General features: G+C 47.0%; 1 protein-coding gene across 2 annotated transcripts in view; it reads right to left on the reverse strand.

Annotated features, from left to right (window-relative positions):
- Window positions 1-958: 958 nt before the first annotated feature.
- The window catches only part of LOC119383828 (uncharacterized), a 146,760-nt gene continuing 129,177 nt past the window's right edge, over window positions 959-18,541 (reverse strand). Inside the window, exons 5-7 of one of the 2 annotated variants that reach the window (XM_037652114.2) lie at window positions 18,204-18,284; window positions 11,169-11,290; window positions 959-1,126 (exon numbers count right to left, since the gene is read on the reverse strand). In XM_037652114.2, the coding sequence (XP_037508042.1) occupies window positions 1,093-1,126; window positions 11,169-11,290; window positions 18,204-18,284 (237 nt within the window). In that variant the 3' untranslated portion in view covers window positions 959-1,092. The remainder of the gene's footprint in view (window positions 1,127-11,168; window positions 11,291-18,203; window positions 18,285-18,541) is intronic. The other variant, XM_037652115.2, reaches the window with a different exon arrangement.

Here is an 18,541-nt window from a genome sequence, read left to right on the forward strand (position 1 = left end):
CAACCTTCGTTTTTCTCTTTTATGAATACCGCAAATGCTGTATTCCTAGTAACAGGGTCATGGTGTGTTTGAGGTAACAGATTTGCTGTGTTTGGGATGACAGATTTGCTGTGTTTGGGATGACAGATTTGCTGTGTTTGGGATGACAGATTTGCTGTGATTGGGATGACAGATTTGCTGTGTTTCGGATGACAGATCTGCAGTGTTTCGGATGACAGATCTGCAGTGTTTCGGATGACAGATATATGACGTGCATGTAATAACAGAAGGATGCTGTGAACGAGGATACAGAAAAATAAATAACGGAGTCTCTGTGATACGGAGCCTGGTGTTCCTTATTAACAGAATGCCTCTGGCACCGATTTACCAGCAGCTTCTGCCGTGAACTGAGACATTTTTTTAGAGTGTACCATCTTGCTGTGTTTTCTCTTTGACACTTGCATACAGATAGCTACTCCATAAAACAAACCCATAGTCGTCGTAGGGCAGTTAAGGACATGTCAAGGAGAAATGCATAAATTGAACTAAAGCTAGTGCCATCTTTTTTTTAGGTGCCAGGCAGGCAAACTGAATTGGGCATAAGCTAATTTGACAGGTGCATCTTGCATACCTAACGACAGCTAGTTCTACTTCTCTTCACGATAACAGGAAAGCGCAAAGAACCGGTCAAATCTAAAGCACAGCTGGGCGCATTCAGTGGTATTAGTGTCTTATGAAGTACATTTTAACATCCTATGTGCGTAAAAGACGTTGCCTGAAGATGAGGTAGCGATATCTTATTACAAGGCTTTCACTTAGGTTAAAAAAAAAACTCCTAAGAAAGCTAAATGTTGTTTGCTTCGTATAGTACGCTGTGTTGCGTATTACTTTAAAGATGAGGGATCCATATATTAGCTAATAGTTGCTACACGGCCGTCACCAATGCAATACACGCCAATCAACCGCACATAGAAAAAAATGATCGAGCAGATTTTTATTCGGATATTTTTGTATAGCACTGGAGTTTATTGGAAACAGAGAAAGAAGAAAACACAAAAGCGCGGTTGTCTGCTTGTTCCACACCTTCTTCTAGAATCCTGACGATATACTGAATCAAGTTTCCTTGCAGCCATACAAATGGGGGCATCTGCAACATGTTCACTGGGGCTGTTTCTAATGCACAAAACATCAGAGATGAACATGATAAATAAACGTTTAAACGTTTAAATATAAAACTGGTAACTTAACGCCATCGACTTTATCCAATGAAGTAAGCAAACCATAGGCCAACAATGCACTAACCTAATGAACGCTTCTTTAAGTTAACAAGGACAGAAAGCTCTGCAAATTCTTTCTACAATTATCTTGGACAAAGAAGTAGTATTCCTCTAAATGAAGCACCATTTTACATTGTGTTTTGATTCTGCTAAATTAGATTCATGTTAGCGTCTTACGAAGGATATAACTTGTTAACTATTTATACCATCAACCATGATTACTTACCAATGACAGCCCTAATCCATCGTTGCATACTGTTGTCGTTTATGACTACTTACCAATGACATCCCTAATCTAGCCGGAATCGAATCCAGATATTCTGCGTGACAGTTAAGCACTCTACCATAAAGCCACGTCAGTGCTCGAAACCGATTCATAAATTGACCCTATAATTCTTCATATCAGGCAAAGAGTCGAGTTAACAGCTTAATATTTCGTGGCTAAGGCCTGTACTCGCACAAGACGCTACAAATGCGAATTACGTATCCAGTGCGTAAATGAAAGCTTCTAACCTATTAAAAAGCTTGAGCTATAGTTCATTGTCATTATCATCAGCCGCCACATACAATAATGTGCATCTTCCCACGTGACGTCACAAGTCCCGGTGATAATGTAAATAAAATACCGACACCGGATGTATTTGGTCTTCTAGTCAACTCACACGGATGCACACGACACCCAGCTAGGACGGCGGAGACGGAAAAAATATTTCGCCGCAAGCGGCAGAAGTTCTTTACGTGTTGTCCCAGACTTAAGGTAAATTTAGGCCTGGTTTTGAGGCTGTTATGCTGGCTGTGCAACTGTAGCTACACATGAAAAAATCCACGCATATCCACGAAGTGAATGATGATGAGTGGGCGAAGCTCTAGAGATCGTTCGGTCGCCGTGAATCTCCCGTTTGTCGTTTTTGCCGTTTTGCCGTCGCTTCCCGCGCCCTCGCCTCAGGAGTAGTAGCTTGTCGTCGGCGTTGCCGTTGAACCGCCGCATGCGGGGCCTTACGTTCGTTTTCATCCATGACGGAAAGAGAATGTGTGGTCTCAAACCCGCTACATACGCACTTGCACCGCAGTGTGCTTTTGTGTATTTAAAGTGACATAACTAGTCGATGAGAAAGCTCGGTTCTAAGGTCCATAATGTGTACGTTGAAGTCCCCGACTAGTATAAAGGGTTTGTGCTTCTAGGTGTTTTATATTGTTTTGTCAAAATTACGATTACACACATTTGCGTCGAGTATAGCATCGGTTTTCCAACGACCATGGCAGCAAACAGTGAGTGTGGGCGACAAAGCTAGGTACTAAGGTCTCTAATTTCTATGTTTAAATCGCCGACTAAATCCCCTATAGTTTTATGGCGAGAGGCGGAGTAATTTTGGAACATTTTAGCCAAGAAGTCAGTAGGAGCTTTAAACGCTGAAGCATTTCTTTCTTTGATAGCGCCGCCAGAAAATCACTAGTAGAGTTGCGGAACTTCTGGCTACGTGCCGTTAGCTGCTTGCGCACTACTGGAAGAAACGAAAGAAATATTGGTAACCCCACGAACGACTGGAAGGGTTCCAGGCGATCGACCTAAGGCGCCTCCAGGCGGGCACTTTCAGCATATCCTACCACCCGTACCACCTGTAGCCCGTTCTTCCCCCGGCGCCTGTCGGCACGCGGTGCGAGCACGAACGGGCACGATATGGCCCGTGTGCTTTCGCAATTCAAACGCACCGAGGAAGAAATATCAAGAGGAAGAAGGAAGAAAGCAGCAGGACCTCTCAAGAAGGTTATCGCACTAATCGATGGCGAAACGCCCTCCTCAGTGAGGATCCCAAAAACCAGGCCAATCAGCGGACCAGAGCTATCGCAGGACATCTCGGAATATATTCCTTGAGCGAAGGACACCTGGTGGTCAAGCGCCGCGCACCAGCAGCAATATCCCTTCGGCAAATAAAATTTCTTTAGTTCATTCCGACCCATAGACAATTCAGCTTGAGTTGCGGATGTTAGTTTTTGCAGAGTTCACAAGCAAACACGTGAATCATTGCAAAGTGGAATCAGCATCGGAGACGAACAGCGTGAGAGGCCTGCTGGCGATGCATTTGCCTACGTGCGCGCAAATTACTCATTCAATCTTTGTATGAGCGTCTCGCGTTGCACTGGGAGCGCTCTTAGGTTTTTAAGGGAACAGGGTAGGCCCTATACCGGCCATGTATTTTAGGCGATGTTTATGTACCTTTTTCTACATAGTTGTAGGAGTTATAGTACATAATAGTACATCTTTTACTATCATTGTAATCAGAAGCCTTCCCTCTTCTCACTGAAGCAGATTTATTGCTAAAAATGTAATGTTCATTTTTGTATATTTTTTTTTACTTCACGTACCTAGTTATCACTTAGTGATAGATATTAGACGTCGCCTTGAACAAAAGCTCTTACGCACACAATAATGATTCCGCTTCAGTATATTCCCTAGTACGTTATCTAAACACTTACCGAAATCTATGTTCCTAGATACTGTCATTGCTGAGATAAAATACAACAAAACATGTTTTGACATAATGGGGTTTAAAGTAGAAAATGTGCTTTATTATAAAAATGCAACGAAATAACGGCAAATTGACGGACTCTTTCAATAGGCACCAGCCATGTACTCGTCACCAATATCACGTTTTTCTTTTGCGATGACACGTCTTGCCTGGTGAGCCTCCTTAGTCGCCAGCTGTGCAGCCCTATAGGCCTCGACAGCTGGTATGATGGCGCTGCGGCGCTAGGACAGTCAGCGCCGCGAGTAGCTGCCGCGCGCGTGATCCCGTCGCGGCATGCTGCGAACGCCGCTCTGTGGGAGCAGAGCAATGGCATTGCGGAACGAGCAGCGCGCGTGATTGTGTCGGTTCCGCGGAACTGAATACGTAGAAAGTTATTTAAAATAAAAGCAATCTTCTTCACGGCAGTCATCTTTACGCCGCTAACCATGTTTGCGGCGTCAGGGAGCAAACTGTGTCAGCAAAGGGGCCCTTCGAAGTCAGTTGCAAGTGTGTGAAGAGCGTCGACTAGGACGTCCGCCTTCAGGTCATCAAAGTTTTATCAAGGTCTTCCAATATTTACATTAAATTAAAGGCATTGTGACGAAGATGCGCCTCCATCCAGCAACATCGCCAACGCTCGGCACGTGCTTTTTCTTCCCTCATCCATTACGCGAAGAGCGACCTTTGACTTTTCCATCCATTCTCGCTATTCAGCAGGGCTTCTCGCTATTAATCAGTCTGCGTGTGTTAGTTGGTGTTCGGGCTAAGCAAGAGAAAAAACGTTCGTTCCTCTCACTTTTTTTTTACGCTGGCTCGTTCCCTTCGGACTTTTCAATGATTTCTGCACATTTTCCCAGCTGTCTATAGACCCAATTGCACATTGTGGGAGCAAGGTGCAAATGCAAGGGTGGACGCTGAAGATGGTGTATGTAAGCTCGTCGTCGCCTTGTATATGTTTTTCAACAAGTGCGAGCACACATCCTGCACAGACCTGTCATGCGCGTGGTTCTGGCCATCGCCGCGTCCCCTTCTAGATACGAGGATGTTTAACGCTTCGTCGCAGAGTCACGCTGTCACCTTTCCCATAGCACGCAGGAAAACGTGTCGGAACACACAGGCAGAATGCAGGGCTTTCGAGCTTCTCTCATCATTGCGCAAGACGTGGGCACTGCATATGCGGTTTCGGTGCTTCACGAGCTGCCTAAGTCCTCCATCGGGGCTAAAAGAAGGCAGACTTGATGACCACAACGAGCAAATATGCGCAGTAATAGCAAGGAAAGCATTAAAAAATTAAGAGCGCCTGTTTATCTCGCACGTCGCACCGCCCTTATACCGCGCTGCCATCGCTCGTTCTCGTGAGCCTTCCATATAAATCCATATAATTTTATTTCTGGCAGCTTAACGACAGTGTTTCTGTAGCTGTTGCGACAGCGATACACGCCACAATACATAGTTACACACCTGTTTGACCGCGATTCAGCTTCGACCTTTGGAGTTGCTATAGTACCGCGCGTACGCACCCGCTCTCAGCCACGACTGACTAGAAACGCGCCGCGCCGCGGGCGGCACCACTTGTTCAGTCAAAACTGCAGCGCACTAGGCCCATTAGCGAGGTACTGTCGACGCAGGTCAAGGACGCCTAGGCCCTGCACTGTGCAGCGCCCTGGTGAAATTCCACAGAAATTCAGCACATTGACCAGGGCTATACTGCCATCATTTAATGTGAGCACATCATCAAGAGTGCATATCTTCAGTGTTTGGTGTTCCAGGAGAACGTGTTTTGAGAGCACGCCAACACGACATGATTCAACGACTCGTTGGGGTTTTGATTTCTCCCAATGAGGCATTTAGCCAGTAATTCTAGAATAGCTAGCTGCTGATAAATAAGCTTCGCAACCTGAAGAACAGAGGATGGAAGGTATTCCTTATGAACGTGTGGTTCACTAAACTGGGCTTTGTTAAACTTGGAACAAGTGTCGGCCTCTTTCGGGCAAAGGCCGCGGAATCGATTGGTATCCGTTGATGCCATGCGAAGATATGTGGCCCAGACAGTTTTTCGCATGCCCTCCAAGCTGGCTATATTTCTTATAATGGAAAATCATAATAGTTTTGGAGCTTGTCAATGATGGAATCACAAAGACGTCCCCGGCCAGATATAAATCTCCCGCGCGAAAGGTTTATGCCTCTGCTTTCTTTAGTTTTCAGTCTTGTGCCCATTCTTTTCTGAACGTTCGCAGTGCACTCCAGCTTGCCAACTGTAACGTCTCCGTGCGGCTTGGATGCTTGAACCGCAAGGAATCCCTTGCTACATAAGAAATGGAGGCATGACAGGTCGACGCACAAGTTTTGAAATATGTCATTTTAGACAAAAAGAAGTCGCACTAAGACAAACAAATGACTAATTCTGGTTCAAAAAAGGCCACGCATTTCAAATTGATCGAAAAAATCCTTTTTTTCGATATTTTGCTTACCCTGTCCCCTTAACATAAAAGTGTTTCATACAGGGGTCAACCAAAGCTTCACTGACATCATTTTCTTGACGGATCTGACGTGTTGGAAATGAAAACAGATGGCAAACAAAAATGAGAAGTTCTTCGATGGCTTTAACGACCTGCGAAACGAACCCATGACCTATGGGTCCGCGACGATAGGTGCCCGCTGTTCTACCCACTGCTCCACCAATGCTCATGCACAAGCCTTTACAAGCGCGCCTTATATCTCTGACACCTCCCCCTCACGGTGATCTTCGTTGGTCGGGCGGTGTCGCGTCCTGTAAGCGAGTGAAGTGAAGCACTGCATAACGACACTAACCAGCGCCGACAGGTAGCGCTTCAGTAATTTCAACGCAACGAAGGCGTTAAAAAATGTACTTTTAACGCATTATTGCAGGAAGCTTGAGGGGCGGTGCAATGCGCCGTGTGCGTTGGTTCGGTTTGGCGATGACGCAGTACGTGATTTGCATTTGGCATCGGGTTAGCGTGACGACTCGTCGACAGAGTCGTGCAGCCTCCACATGCTCCAACGGCATTTCCCCGCTGCCTACTGCTTCGAGTGCGATAGGACCTGCTAATATCGTAAAACTCCTGCAATAAGCGGTACAGAAAGGCAATGACATCAAGGGGTGAATGTAGCGCAGTGAATGACATGGTACAGCGAGAGAAACGCCAGCGGTTAGCGGAACGACTTCCCGTGTTCATGGCTTAAAGGGGTCATGAACCACTTTTCCAAGTAATGATCTAATGGCCTCAGTATCGGAGTGCACTGCCTCCCGAATCGATTGCCGCAAAAATTTCTCGAATCCGTCAAGAATCAGCGGAGTTACGGGGGTTTGGCGCACGCTCCCAGCGCTTTCTCTCTTTTCTCGTGCCGACGAGCGCACTGGAAGCTAGACAGGGAGGGATGGCATGGGGGAAAGAAGTTACGCCAGCGCGCGTCATGAAACGCGATCGCTCTCCCGCTGTGATTCGCTTGCGCGAGTGCGGCTACCGTGTACTGAGGAGTGCGGCGCCGGCAAGTGGCGGCACCCCGCGGCAAGAAGCACATCTGATCCGAACGCCGCTCTCGATTTACGTCGGCTATCGGCCAATAAGCATGCTATGTCTCTTGCGACGTACAGCGGGCAGACGCCCCGCCCACCGACGAGAGTGAGAACCGGCCTCTGTTTGAAAAGAGGGTGCCTGGGGAAACGGCAACTTCGTGCTCCGCTTGTGGCCATTACGCGGCGCGCAGGACTGTAATATTTGGCAGAGCAGTTCATAGCCGTGTCAGCTTTCCGCAGGATGTGTTTTTTCAATCAGCCCAAGGGGTGCTTCATGACCCCTTTAAAGCTACGAGCTCTGCCTCTCGCGTTCCAGAAGCGCTGTGTGGTATATATGCATGAGCACAGGCGTAGGTTACCAAGTTACTTGGGACCGCACGCCTTGGCGTTTGTCCCGTGAGAAGACGACGCTTTGAATTAGTGTATACAGTGAAACCTCGGTGATACGAATCTCACGGGACCAATAAAAATATTCGTATCATCCGAAATTCGTATCACCAAAAAGCATAGAAAATTAGCATGCGACAACAGTAAGCTGGCGTACATTTTCATTTATTGCTTTTCTGGGCTGCGGCAACGTCAGGAAGAATGCTGAATGATTGTCAGTTAAGTTTTTAGATATCGGCAATCATACCAGCACTCGTAAATGTACGGCCCGTACACGTGCGTTTAATTTAATGAACCAGGCGCGTTGTAACCGGCGACACTCAGAGGCCGTGACGCGTCTCTGAAGGTTCATTCTGACCGTAAGAAAAGTGTTTTTCTTACACCGTGATTCTGACGATTTGGCGGTGCGGCACGCATGCCCACGCTTGCGTTCCCGCGCTCGCCCGTGCTTGGCGCGTCTTCCGCGACAGCGCGGACGGCACCTCCTCGTACCTGGATGGTAGCGAACGTTCGTGTCAAACATCGCTGGGTGAAAATCGGTTCGCAACAACCGTACTTCATTACATTGCAGGCCAATGGGCCTTGGCTGGGACCAACGAAAAATTTGTATCACCCCGAAATTCGTAAGAGCTGTGATCGTATCACCGAGGTTTCACTGTATCATGTGGGCCAGTGTTCGATGCGCGCTTCTTGATGCCATCTTTGCGCGGGATTAACCCTAGGCTGCGTCCGGTTGTATGTTAACTGTTTCAGCTACCACAAGGGTTGAGTCAAGGCTATCCTCATCACTCGTCGCGATGCAAGTGTGCCACTAGGCGTCAACGTGGGTGCATCCCCGTCCAAGACTGCAACAGCTGCCAAACACCGATAGGCGTTCTGCAAACTCTCATACACCAATATCCAATAAACAGTCTACTACTTCAGTAAAGACAGGGCGCACATTTGTGTTATACTGATTCCTATGACGAAGGGATCAGCCATGTTTTTGGTCTTTTCTTCAAATTTGCAACCTCTACGACAAGAGTCGCTTCGGCGCTATAACAAGACCACTTTGCTTAGGAGCAAAGCGACAAGAAATGTGACATTTATTTCAGAAAATGTGAAAGCGTTGCACCTATGGCTGTCATATTAGGATATGTTTAATGAATTAAACGGCAATGACTGTTATGTTCTGAGTATTCGCCCCCCAAAAAAAGAGTGAAGTTCACACGAACTTAAACCTCCGCACTACATGGAAATGACACCTCTTTCATTTTTATTTATTATGTCATTCTCTCATTTCATTCGTGAACGTGGGGTATTAGTAGGCGAAGATGTGCTTGTGCCAAAATGTGACTCAGTTTAATAACAGAATATTAAGTTGCTTTTCTAGTAACCACAAAATGCGTTACGCTTTGTAATCTCCGAGGTGCAAGGACATTCTTCTGTCCACAATACGTTGACGTCAACGATTGATTCATTAGCAAAAGCGATCGGAGGGATCGCGCCGAAATAATAGTAAATGCGTTATTTCATTTCAACGGAATACTGCGCCCGCTCGGGACCAGTCAGACCAAGCACTTTAATGGAATTATATTGAAGGAGAGGCTTCGCAACCTATTTTGAAACCTGTCTGGTCGCGAAGTAGCTGCTCAAAATGTGCTGGCTATCTACTTGCAGCTTTCGTCTGTATCATGTGTCATGTATCTGTATAATACATCGCCCCACGATACTGCCGATTATATGTGGTATATGCTGCCTATTTGCCGTGAACACTGCAGGTGCAAGTTCTATTGTGCCGCAGCTCCAGAAAAAAAGAAAAACGTTTCACTGGCTTAGCTCGGCTATGCCAGCATATACGTAGCGTTAGCTGATTATTCTTAGCTTTTCGTGTCTCTGCAGCACGTTTAACCTTCTTCTGTTCATTCTTCCTACGCCCAACCGCTTATTGCTAAGAAACTACTTCGCGATCCGATGAGCTAAGCTCCTCCGCTCTTCTGCGCCGTTGAACAGCATTTGCGCTCTCCTTCTCCATGACTATACCACACTGGCAAACGCCAGTCAGAGGTGCTTTCAAGCGGCTCCAGTGCAGTGTCAGACGGCGACTGCACAGCGAAGGCGAATAAATGCGCGCGCGCCGGCGTCTGTGCGTTTGCCATGGCTACGACGTCACTGTCTCTGGAATGCGCAGACCGGCGGCGGCCCAGTGCGCGGGAGGTGCCGGCTCCGGTGCGCGAGCTGCATGACATCACTGATCCTCGCGCATGCGCCGCCCGGCATACAAAAAAGTATGCACTTGGTGCCACCACCCGTGCTGCCTACGCACGCGGTATAGACCGTGCCCGACTGCTGAGGTCCCGAAGAACACCATCCATCTCTATGAACAAGGTTAAAAAAGGTGCCCTTTTCGCCTGATTTTCCTTTACTCTTAGGTCATCTGTCCTTTATCGTTGGGCTACCCAAAACATTTGTCTGTGTACAGGTACCCTTGCGGATTTATTCGCGCTATGACTCCCATAGCATACGAAATCATCGCGATTGCTCCAACTTCCTCGTTTGCCCTCATCTCAGTCAAATTGAGCATCTCATGCGCCTCGCCCTATTACGCTCCATTTAATACCATTGTCTAGACGCTCCAAGAAGCCGCTTCTTCGGCGCTGTTTTATGCGCTGTGTGCTTCATTGGTCAAATGATCAAAGTGCCGGCTGTCGGACGAACACGATCCAGCTGTCAGCTAATATCGTAAGCCCTGCAAGCGAGAGCATTGTAAATATATTGCTTGAATCGTGTTTACTTTAACTGACCAGTCATTCGCACAGCAATATTGACCAGCTCGCTTGTGTTCATTGTATGGTGAAATGCTTCCTCTGGCTAAAACTATTGCTCGCCACAAGGCGCGTGTGCTTGTATGTTGACACTCTGGAACGTTTTCCATATTTTTAACCAGTCATTTTGTGTGGTGCTACAATTTGATTTTGTCACCTGGAACATGCACAAACACTAGCGTCCTCAAGCCGGTTTACGCCACAACTCATTCATGAATGACCGATGCGTTAGTTCCGCAGAAAAATAATTTTCGACGGCGAACGATTGTGGTCACCGTTACCGTTCTACTGTTATTGTTGCGGCGCCGTATTAAGGGTCACCCAAAAAGGAGTTTGCTCTCTGTTCAACGCCTTCGCTCCTGAGGTCTTCCGAGTTAGGTCAATGTAACATTATTTGAAAATACAGCTTCACCTGCTTTGATTCATCAGCACGTGCACGCTATAAAGTCTGGTAATTTTGCAGAAGATGAAATTTTAAAAAGGACAAAAGAAACAGCACAGGTTGAGCGATGTTCACATCTTCCTCCTTTGGCACTATGAAATAAGTTTTTGTCATGCAGACACGTCCAACTGTAGATCCTATTGCAATATTGCAAACATATTCTCATGGCACTTCATAATGGCGATAAATAAGGCTTCATGTGCTGATAGCTAATTTTATTTCAGAGCAACTTACGGCTTCCAACATTCTACGGTAAGGCCGTTTGGTTTGCAGGTACCGTCGCTTTGGCATCGACCAACCGGGCATCCGTAGCCGAGAAAAGCCTGCATCTTTTGAGCATCTTCAATATCGATTGCCTGAAAACAAGAAACGCGGCTAGAGAACACCGAATATAAAAAAATGAGCTTCCGTGGTGTTCCTCCCACATCGGAATATCAACTGTGGGCCATCCAGCTCGAGGACGCCGTCATACAAAATGTTTCGTGGGCCCCGTCGGGTGCTGCGACTAGTGCCCCCAGAGCTGGCTCAGAATAAAGTAATTCCGCTTTTTTACCCTCCTCTCCCCTTCAATGTTAAGGCAATGCTTTGAAAGAGGCGCATGCGAATACTGAAAACACAAACATAGCTAGCTTTGTCGGTCTCTGTAACCAGCATTACTTGCACGCTAATGTGAAGTGTAGGTTAGGAACATTTATTACGAAAATTAAGGAGCCCTTGCCCTATCGGGAAACTGGAGGCAAGGTAAGATTGGCGTGCGCGTTCCTGACGCACTACTATCTTTTCTTTCTGTATATGGCATTTCGCGATTCTCCCTCCAAACTGCTTCCGTCCGCCTTAGACATAAAGCCCCAGCGCCGCAACACCATTTCCCCTTCGGTGCTTTCCTCTGGCGTAAGTACGCTGCGCCACACACCCATCTCCGTTATTTACTATACGGAAGCCAGCAGCCGAGGTGAGTAAGACTACAGAAAATAAATTGTGGGATGTGCATTGCTATCTGCTCTCAATTGAAGTAGTTGCGATTAACTATGGCGCCAGATGAGAAAAATATACGCGATCAAATGCATCTAGTAAAATGATTTATATTCACATTCGGCCATCAACTGGTTTTGAAGGAGTCTCATAAATATATTTGTACAATTTTTTTCCGACTCTGGGGCCTATGTGCTACTCAAGTGCCGCTGACTTGAACCAGAGAAGGTAATCTGGATGAAGAAACTGAATTGATTGAACGCGCAGAGAACCATATCTATACCATCTCAGTGAGGAATATTATGTAACGACGTCGTAAGACCCAGTGTAACGAGAAACTAACTTCCCAGAAAATGTGGGCCAAATAAAATTTCCTGGGGAGTCAATAATATATTTACTGTAGGAATAAAATGTGGACGTGATGCTATTATTGGGGATATCTACAAGGATTACATTTGTTATAAATTTTAGTAAGAAACAAAATTGTACCAGCTACAGGTACCAACGGCCAGCAGAGATTTTTGGTGCGCTGCAGCTGTATTCTTCGTGCATGACGAGTGCACTTAGAGTATCACGGACAAAAAGCTCTGAACTCGTCTGTTAAGTGGCGACCAATGTTCCTCTAATGCGCTTCGACACTGAACTGCCTCTGGCTTTCGCTGGCATATGTGCTTCCCTCCATCAGAAGAATGGTGCCTCCTTATCGGCAGGCTTCGTGATTATACTATTTTGATTAGCCACGCATTCAGTTGCTTTTGCTCTCTCTCAATGAGCTAATGATTGAATGCATGCAGTACGCACTTTGCATGCCTGAAATACTTTGGGCTGCGCATCCATGATACTAATTATCTAAACATCTATCGGTTGTGAGGGAGGGTACAATGCCGCTTTTCATTTTGGTTGTGCTATATTCCATCTCAGCGCTACCGTTCAGCGCTACCAAGGCTGCGGAGTGTAAGCAAGCCACGCGCTTGGGCAGCAATACATATATCTAGATATGATTACCTCACAATTGGCATGGTTCAGACATTTGTGCTTTCTTTGCACGTGTTACGTCACATCAGTGCATGATACGTTTATTCTTTTTCGCATTTATGTCGTGTGCCCTTTACTTGTTTATCAGTAACCGCCGGCAACTGTGTTTACAAATCAGCATGGCAGCACCCATGCAGACGCGAACGCTCGCTTCGATTCGAAGTGTCGCTTGCTATTCGCCCACTGCGCAGGCCGCAACAAATAAATGGTGAAATGAGCCATCACTTTGCGCCATCTGACGCGGAGGACAAAATATCAAGTATATTTTGTCGTGATTTGCGAGATCAGCTGTTTGCTTAGCCCCATAAGCCTAACAGGCCGGGAGTTTGATAATGGTTCTTAGAATTAGGGCAATATAGCCACGAATAAACTTCTGTCGAAGGATCAGCCCGTCATTCTATAGCAAATATAATCGTCAGTTTGTAACTTACGGGTCACACAGCGCACGATGGCGACTTGATAAACTCGAAGCGGAGGGCACCAGCTGCGATTGGTGCAACCATTTCTTTTTTCAGCGACGCCGTCTGTTCGCATTAAGGCTGTTTCACATGCCGCGTTTGCAGCGAGAGAAATCGCTCCGTTTACTGTATTCGCTCTGTTCGCAACAACCGCTAATGGCGGTGTCGTTTCACGTGGGTTGCCATTGGTTTGTGATTTTCGCTCTGCGGCTGGCGAGGCGAGCAGCTTTGCTTGCTGCCGTTCTTTGTGTTACATACTGCACAATTTTTGAAACGTAATGTAACAATCTGCGCATTACCATATTATTAGGCCTCCACGAACGGTAATGAAGACCATGCGCGTTGTCATTTAAGAACACTTTCGAATGTAAATTACTGTTAAAGTCCGCAACAACGGCCATCTCTAAAACAAACACGCCGAGACAGTTTTCACGCCTTGGCCTGACCGGCGCTATTTCGACGGGTGCCGACCGAAAAATCGCTCCACCGCTGTGAACAAAGCAAAAAATTACACTATATCCCACTACAGGGAACCACGTGGGGATGCTAAGCAGCACTGAGTGCTCACTTGTGTTTCTATTGTTGTTTCATTTGTATGTTTCCGTGTATATTTCAGTTGTTTGTGGAGTTGTCTATAGGTTGTTTACCGCTAATGTTACCCCCCCCCCCGAGCTCGATGTTTCCGTTGCGCTTCAGCATCGCGTTGCCTCGTAGCTTCGAGATTCGCTTGCCCGCGTTGCCGTTTACGTTCAGCTTTTTGAGCGTCCACAGCGCCGTTGCGAAGGAGAGTGCAACGGGAATGAGTGCGCGCCGCATTATATACGAGCGCACAGCTGTGGCGGAGAGAGAGAAACGGGAGAAGAGAAACGAAGCGGAGGCTGCGCTCACGCCACCTCCTCCACCCCACCTCCTCGCGTGAGCGAGGGTGGGGAGAGTTGGCGCATGCGCAGTGGGGAGCGGACGCGTGAGGGAAGGACGGACATGGCCCCAAGCTAAAGCTGCTTCGCATCTAAAAATTTCCCTGCTGGTCGCTCGCCGCTGACCGCTGCGGCGAGAGCAAACATCTCTTTTATTGCGATAGCAATTATATAGAAAGTCTCGACGGTTTTTTGCGTTCGCCGTCACTTTCATGTCCCGTATAAAGTCCATGTTGATAAGGTCTCCCCGCGCATCGTATGTTCTACCGTGGGTAGTAGCGCGCGAGCGGGGGCGACGAACGCGGCCGAATCAGAGATCAAACGAACCAGAGCATTTCCATCGCTCGGAGGGCGCATGCCAAAACATTACCCCACTCGGTAGGCCTGCCGTTAAAGCATACAGGAAACGCCCCGCCCGTCTTGAACGAGCATCGAAGAGGCGAGGGGGGGGGGGGGTGTCGCTCGAGCACCAACATTGAACTTGAACTTTGATTCCAAGGGCGCGGTCGCGATCACTGGCGCGCGCGCCGCTATCTCACGAGCCATCAGCAGGCGGCTTGTATGCCCATTATACGTGCTGCGCTCTCAACGCGAAGTGACTCTACGGAAAAATCATCTCTCCGTGGAGCGGCCGTATACTCTAACACCAGTATTTTGTAGTTACCCGAGATCGGATACAAAAGACTTAGCTGCCAGCCTCACGTTTTGTTTTATCGCATTCATTGCTTCACCCTTTCGGTGAAACTGTTACTTTTTTTCGCTGCAAGCGAATTCGCTGCCTGAAAATCGCTGCGCTTTGTGTCATGTGAAACGCCCTTTAATCGCCCTACGCATGCGAGCAGATGCCAGGTAAACGCTGGGCAGACGGCGCGACGCGGATGAACACATGTGGAGGGGCCAATCGCCGTTTCTGTTGGCTAAGGGGCCCTGTAGCTTGTTGCATATGTTGCATGTTGTCACGGTGGGCTCCCTGTTCTCGAATCAGGTCCTGGCGCTGTCTTCCAATGGCAAGTACACAAAGCGCAACTTGTCGTTGAAGTCCCAGTTGTTGAAGCCTACAGTACTCTCGCGCGAATCGAGCCACGTTACTGCATCCTCACATGATGATACTCGGAAGATCGGCGGTTCTCCTGGCTTGGCTATTATCGTTGCCGTTGTAAAGGTCGTTGCATTGGTTTTCCAGGTGTAATCGGTTAGATGCGCACTCTGATGAGGACCTTGTTTCCTGCGGCTAGCTCGCTTGTCGTGGTTGCCTTCGATTTATTCTGTGCGTGTTGAGCTGGGTTCACGGCTTGACAGTGGCGTCCAGAACATAAACGAACAGAACCTTCTCCTGATGTCACGTGGTTGTGACGTTGACGATAGCAGGAGTCGGCGTGTTCAAGACAAAGCTCTTTATTTGGGCGAACTTGTGCCCTTAAGTTGAAAGCGGAGGTACTAGCAATTTATGCTGTATACCATAGGTCGGTAAACTCACACATGAGTCAACTCACCCAGACTCACTCACACTCAGATTGAGCCGTGAGTCGGAGCCTGGGTTAGTCCACGTGAGTAATATTTCGGTGAGTTGTGTCCGAGTGAATCCGGCTGAGAAAAATTTTAATGAGTCTGAGCCTCAGTGAGTATGATCCGAGAAAATTTTGGCGAGTCTCAGTCCGAGTGAGCCCTAGACTCAAAATTTATTCCTTGATTTAGAGTGAATGAGATCCATATTATCTCGCGACGCGTTCTCCTATCTATTCAACATGAGCATTACTATCAGCCTTTTGTCGGCTCGCATTTATGCTCACCTCACCTCACTCGTACTTCAAAGCACTAGCTTCATACGATAGTTCAATATTTTTTGATCAGAGGCGTGAGTTAGGCAGTGTAGAGGGAGCTGTGCCTTGACTGCGGCCATCAGCCCCCTGTGTACATATCCATGGGAAGTCTTTCATCAGCCTCCTGCATACATATCTAAAGGCGCCAAGTATATTGTTTTAACGAGCATTGACACCATAGTCTAAAAAGCTAAATATGCGCAATAGTCTGATGAGTCGACGCATCCAGCTCACTCAGACTCAGATAGAGCCGTCAGTCTGAGTGAGTTCACTTGATTAACCTGATTAGCACATTGGTGAGTTTGAGTCGAAGTGATGCCGCGTCAGAAAACGTTTATTGAGTCGGAGTTCGAGTGAGCCTGGTTGAGGAACATTAGGGTGACTGAGTGTCCGAGTGAGCCCTAAAGGCACAGTATATTTCATGAGTGAGTCTGAGTGAGCTCCGCATATTTTGCCGACCTATGCTGTATTCTGATAGCGCCGAACAGATGGTCAAACCGTCGCTAACCTGCTCATATGTGAAACGCATCGGCTTTTATATATGTCTTATCGAACATTCCAGCCTTATCGCTGGCGCCGGTGTTAGTTCCAGAATAAGCTGCATTATTCGCGTGGGGAGCAGAGCCTTATCGGAAGACTCTCAAATAATCTGGAAGGTTTAGAGACCCAGGGCGCGGTTTGCGCAAGGCAGTGGTTATATGTGTCACAGACCGGTTACATAAAAAAGTCACAGTTACGCCACAAGGGCCAAGCAATGAATGCGATAGCAAGAAACTGTAATGCTATATGAAGTGAGGCTCGCCAATAGTTACTCTTAGTTTGAACAGCGCTCCTGTTGCAAATGCGGCCGAAGCAGCGAAGAAAGCCAGCGTGCTTAAAGTGTCGAGCTGTCAAACTTGATAGTTTCGCGGTAATCTGTTTGTTCGTTGAGCGGCGTCCCTTGAGCTCGGGTGACTTTCGCTCGCTGCGTAACATCAGCGCGGACATCACGGTGAAAGCTCGTAACATCCCTCCTCCTCTCACCACGAGACAACCGTGGCGAGCAGAGAGCGGAAGGGCAAGGTTCTCCCTGCGGAAATATTAAAAGTGAGCGAGCTGGCCGACGACTTTTAAATGCGCCCTTTGCGCTCCTCGCGGCATCTCGCTGGTTATGAAGAACGCTTATAAGTGCCCGCCGTCTCGGGGTACTGCCAGCGGTAAAGGGTGTGTATATAACGCTCGCCGTTAGCTACCTGAAGGATCTGCTCTTTGTGGCCTAGTGGTTAGCGCCACGCGCTGCGGAGCGAGAGGTCGCTGGTTCGATGTCGCGCTTCAGACGAATTTTTTTGCATTATTTTCCTTTGGGATTTTTATATATATACGCATACCTATATATATATACCGTGCGTGACGACAACCACGGCGACGGCAAAAGCCATCCGAGACTGTCCATATAATTGATATCGCAACAAAATCATATATAAAGAAGTGCGCATGGCACTTTACATGACAAGCTTTCACGTCATTCTGTTCATAGTGGCTTGTTTTTGTGGAAACGTTTAGGCAAACTTTTGTAGCACGCAGCTTCCGGGCCACCAGAATTGTGCGGTTATATTGAACCGTCGCCGAAGATTTTATCATTACATATGCCTTGCTTTTGCGCGGGAGAACTGGAAAAATGAAGAAATCTGACAATTGCGAGAAATATACGCAATATATACATAGAGGGAGCGAGAGACAGATAAAAATATTGTCAAATCAAGATACACATGTCCATCAAAGAAAAACAACTGCTACTTTATTGACTAAGCTTACCCCCGGTTGACCGACCTGTCCACCGGTTTTTGTTGCTTCGGCGTTTGCATCTTCCTTTCAATATATATATATATATATATATATATATATATATATATATATATATATATATATATATATATATATGCACTGTGCAATCATTGTGCACGTTAAAGAACCCCAGGCGGCGAACTCCTCCCGTCTAGTATGGCTTCCCTCACAGACTGAGTCCCTTTTTCTTTAGGATTTAAAAACAAACAATTTAAATTGAATTGATGTCATGTAGGTACTCACGATGCACTCTACATTTGTTTGTCGGACGGATACAGTATACTGTGTTCCTCCGGGGCACTTAGCGGAGCACCCAACTCTGATCTGTAATTTGTAACGAGTGTAAATTACACGAGAACACAAATATGAAAGAAACGGCTTAAGCACAGTGAACGGCTACACAGAATAAACTGCGTCGTGATTTGAAAGAATTATTATTTGAATTTGTAAAGATGAATCAATACTTGCAGTGTTCTGCCCACAGCACAGAAATCATAATATACGACGCGAACTTCACCGAATATACGTAGAGTGCGACCACCGCCTGTGCGTAAATACTTGTATGAGGAGTTTGCTATAAA

Source organism: Rhipicephalus sanguineus, chromosome 2 (assembly GCF_013339695.2).
Source record: "Rhipicephalus sanguineus isolate Rsan-2018 chromosome 2, BIME_Rsan_1.4, whole genome shotgun sequence".
Lineage (NCBI taxonomy): Eukaryota > Metazoa > Arthropoda > Arachnida > Ixodida > Ixodidae > Rhipicephalus > Rhipicephalus sanguineus.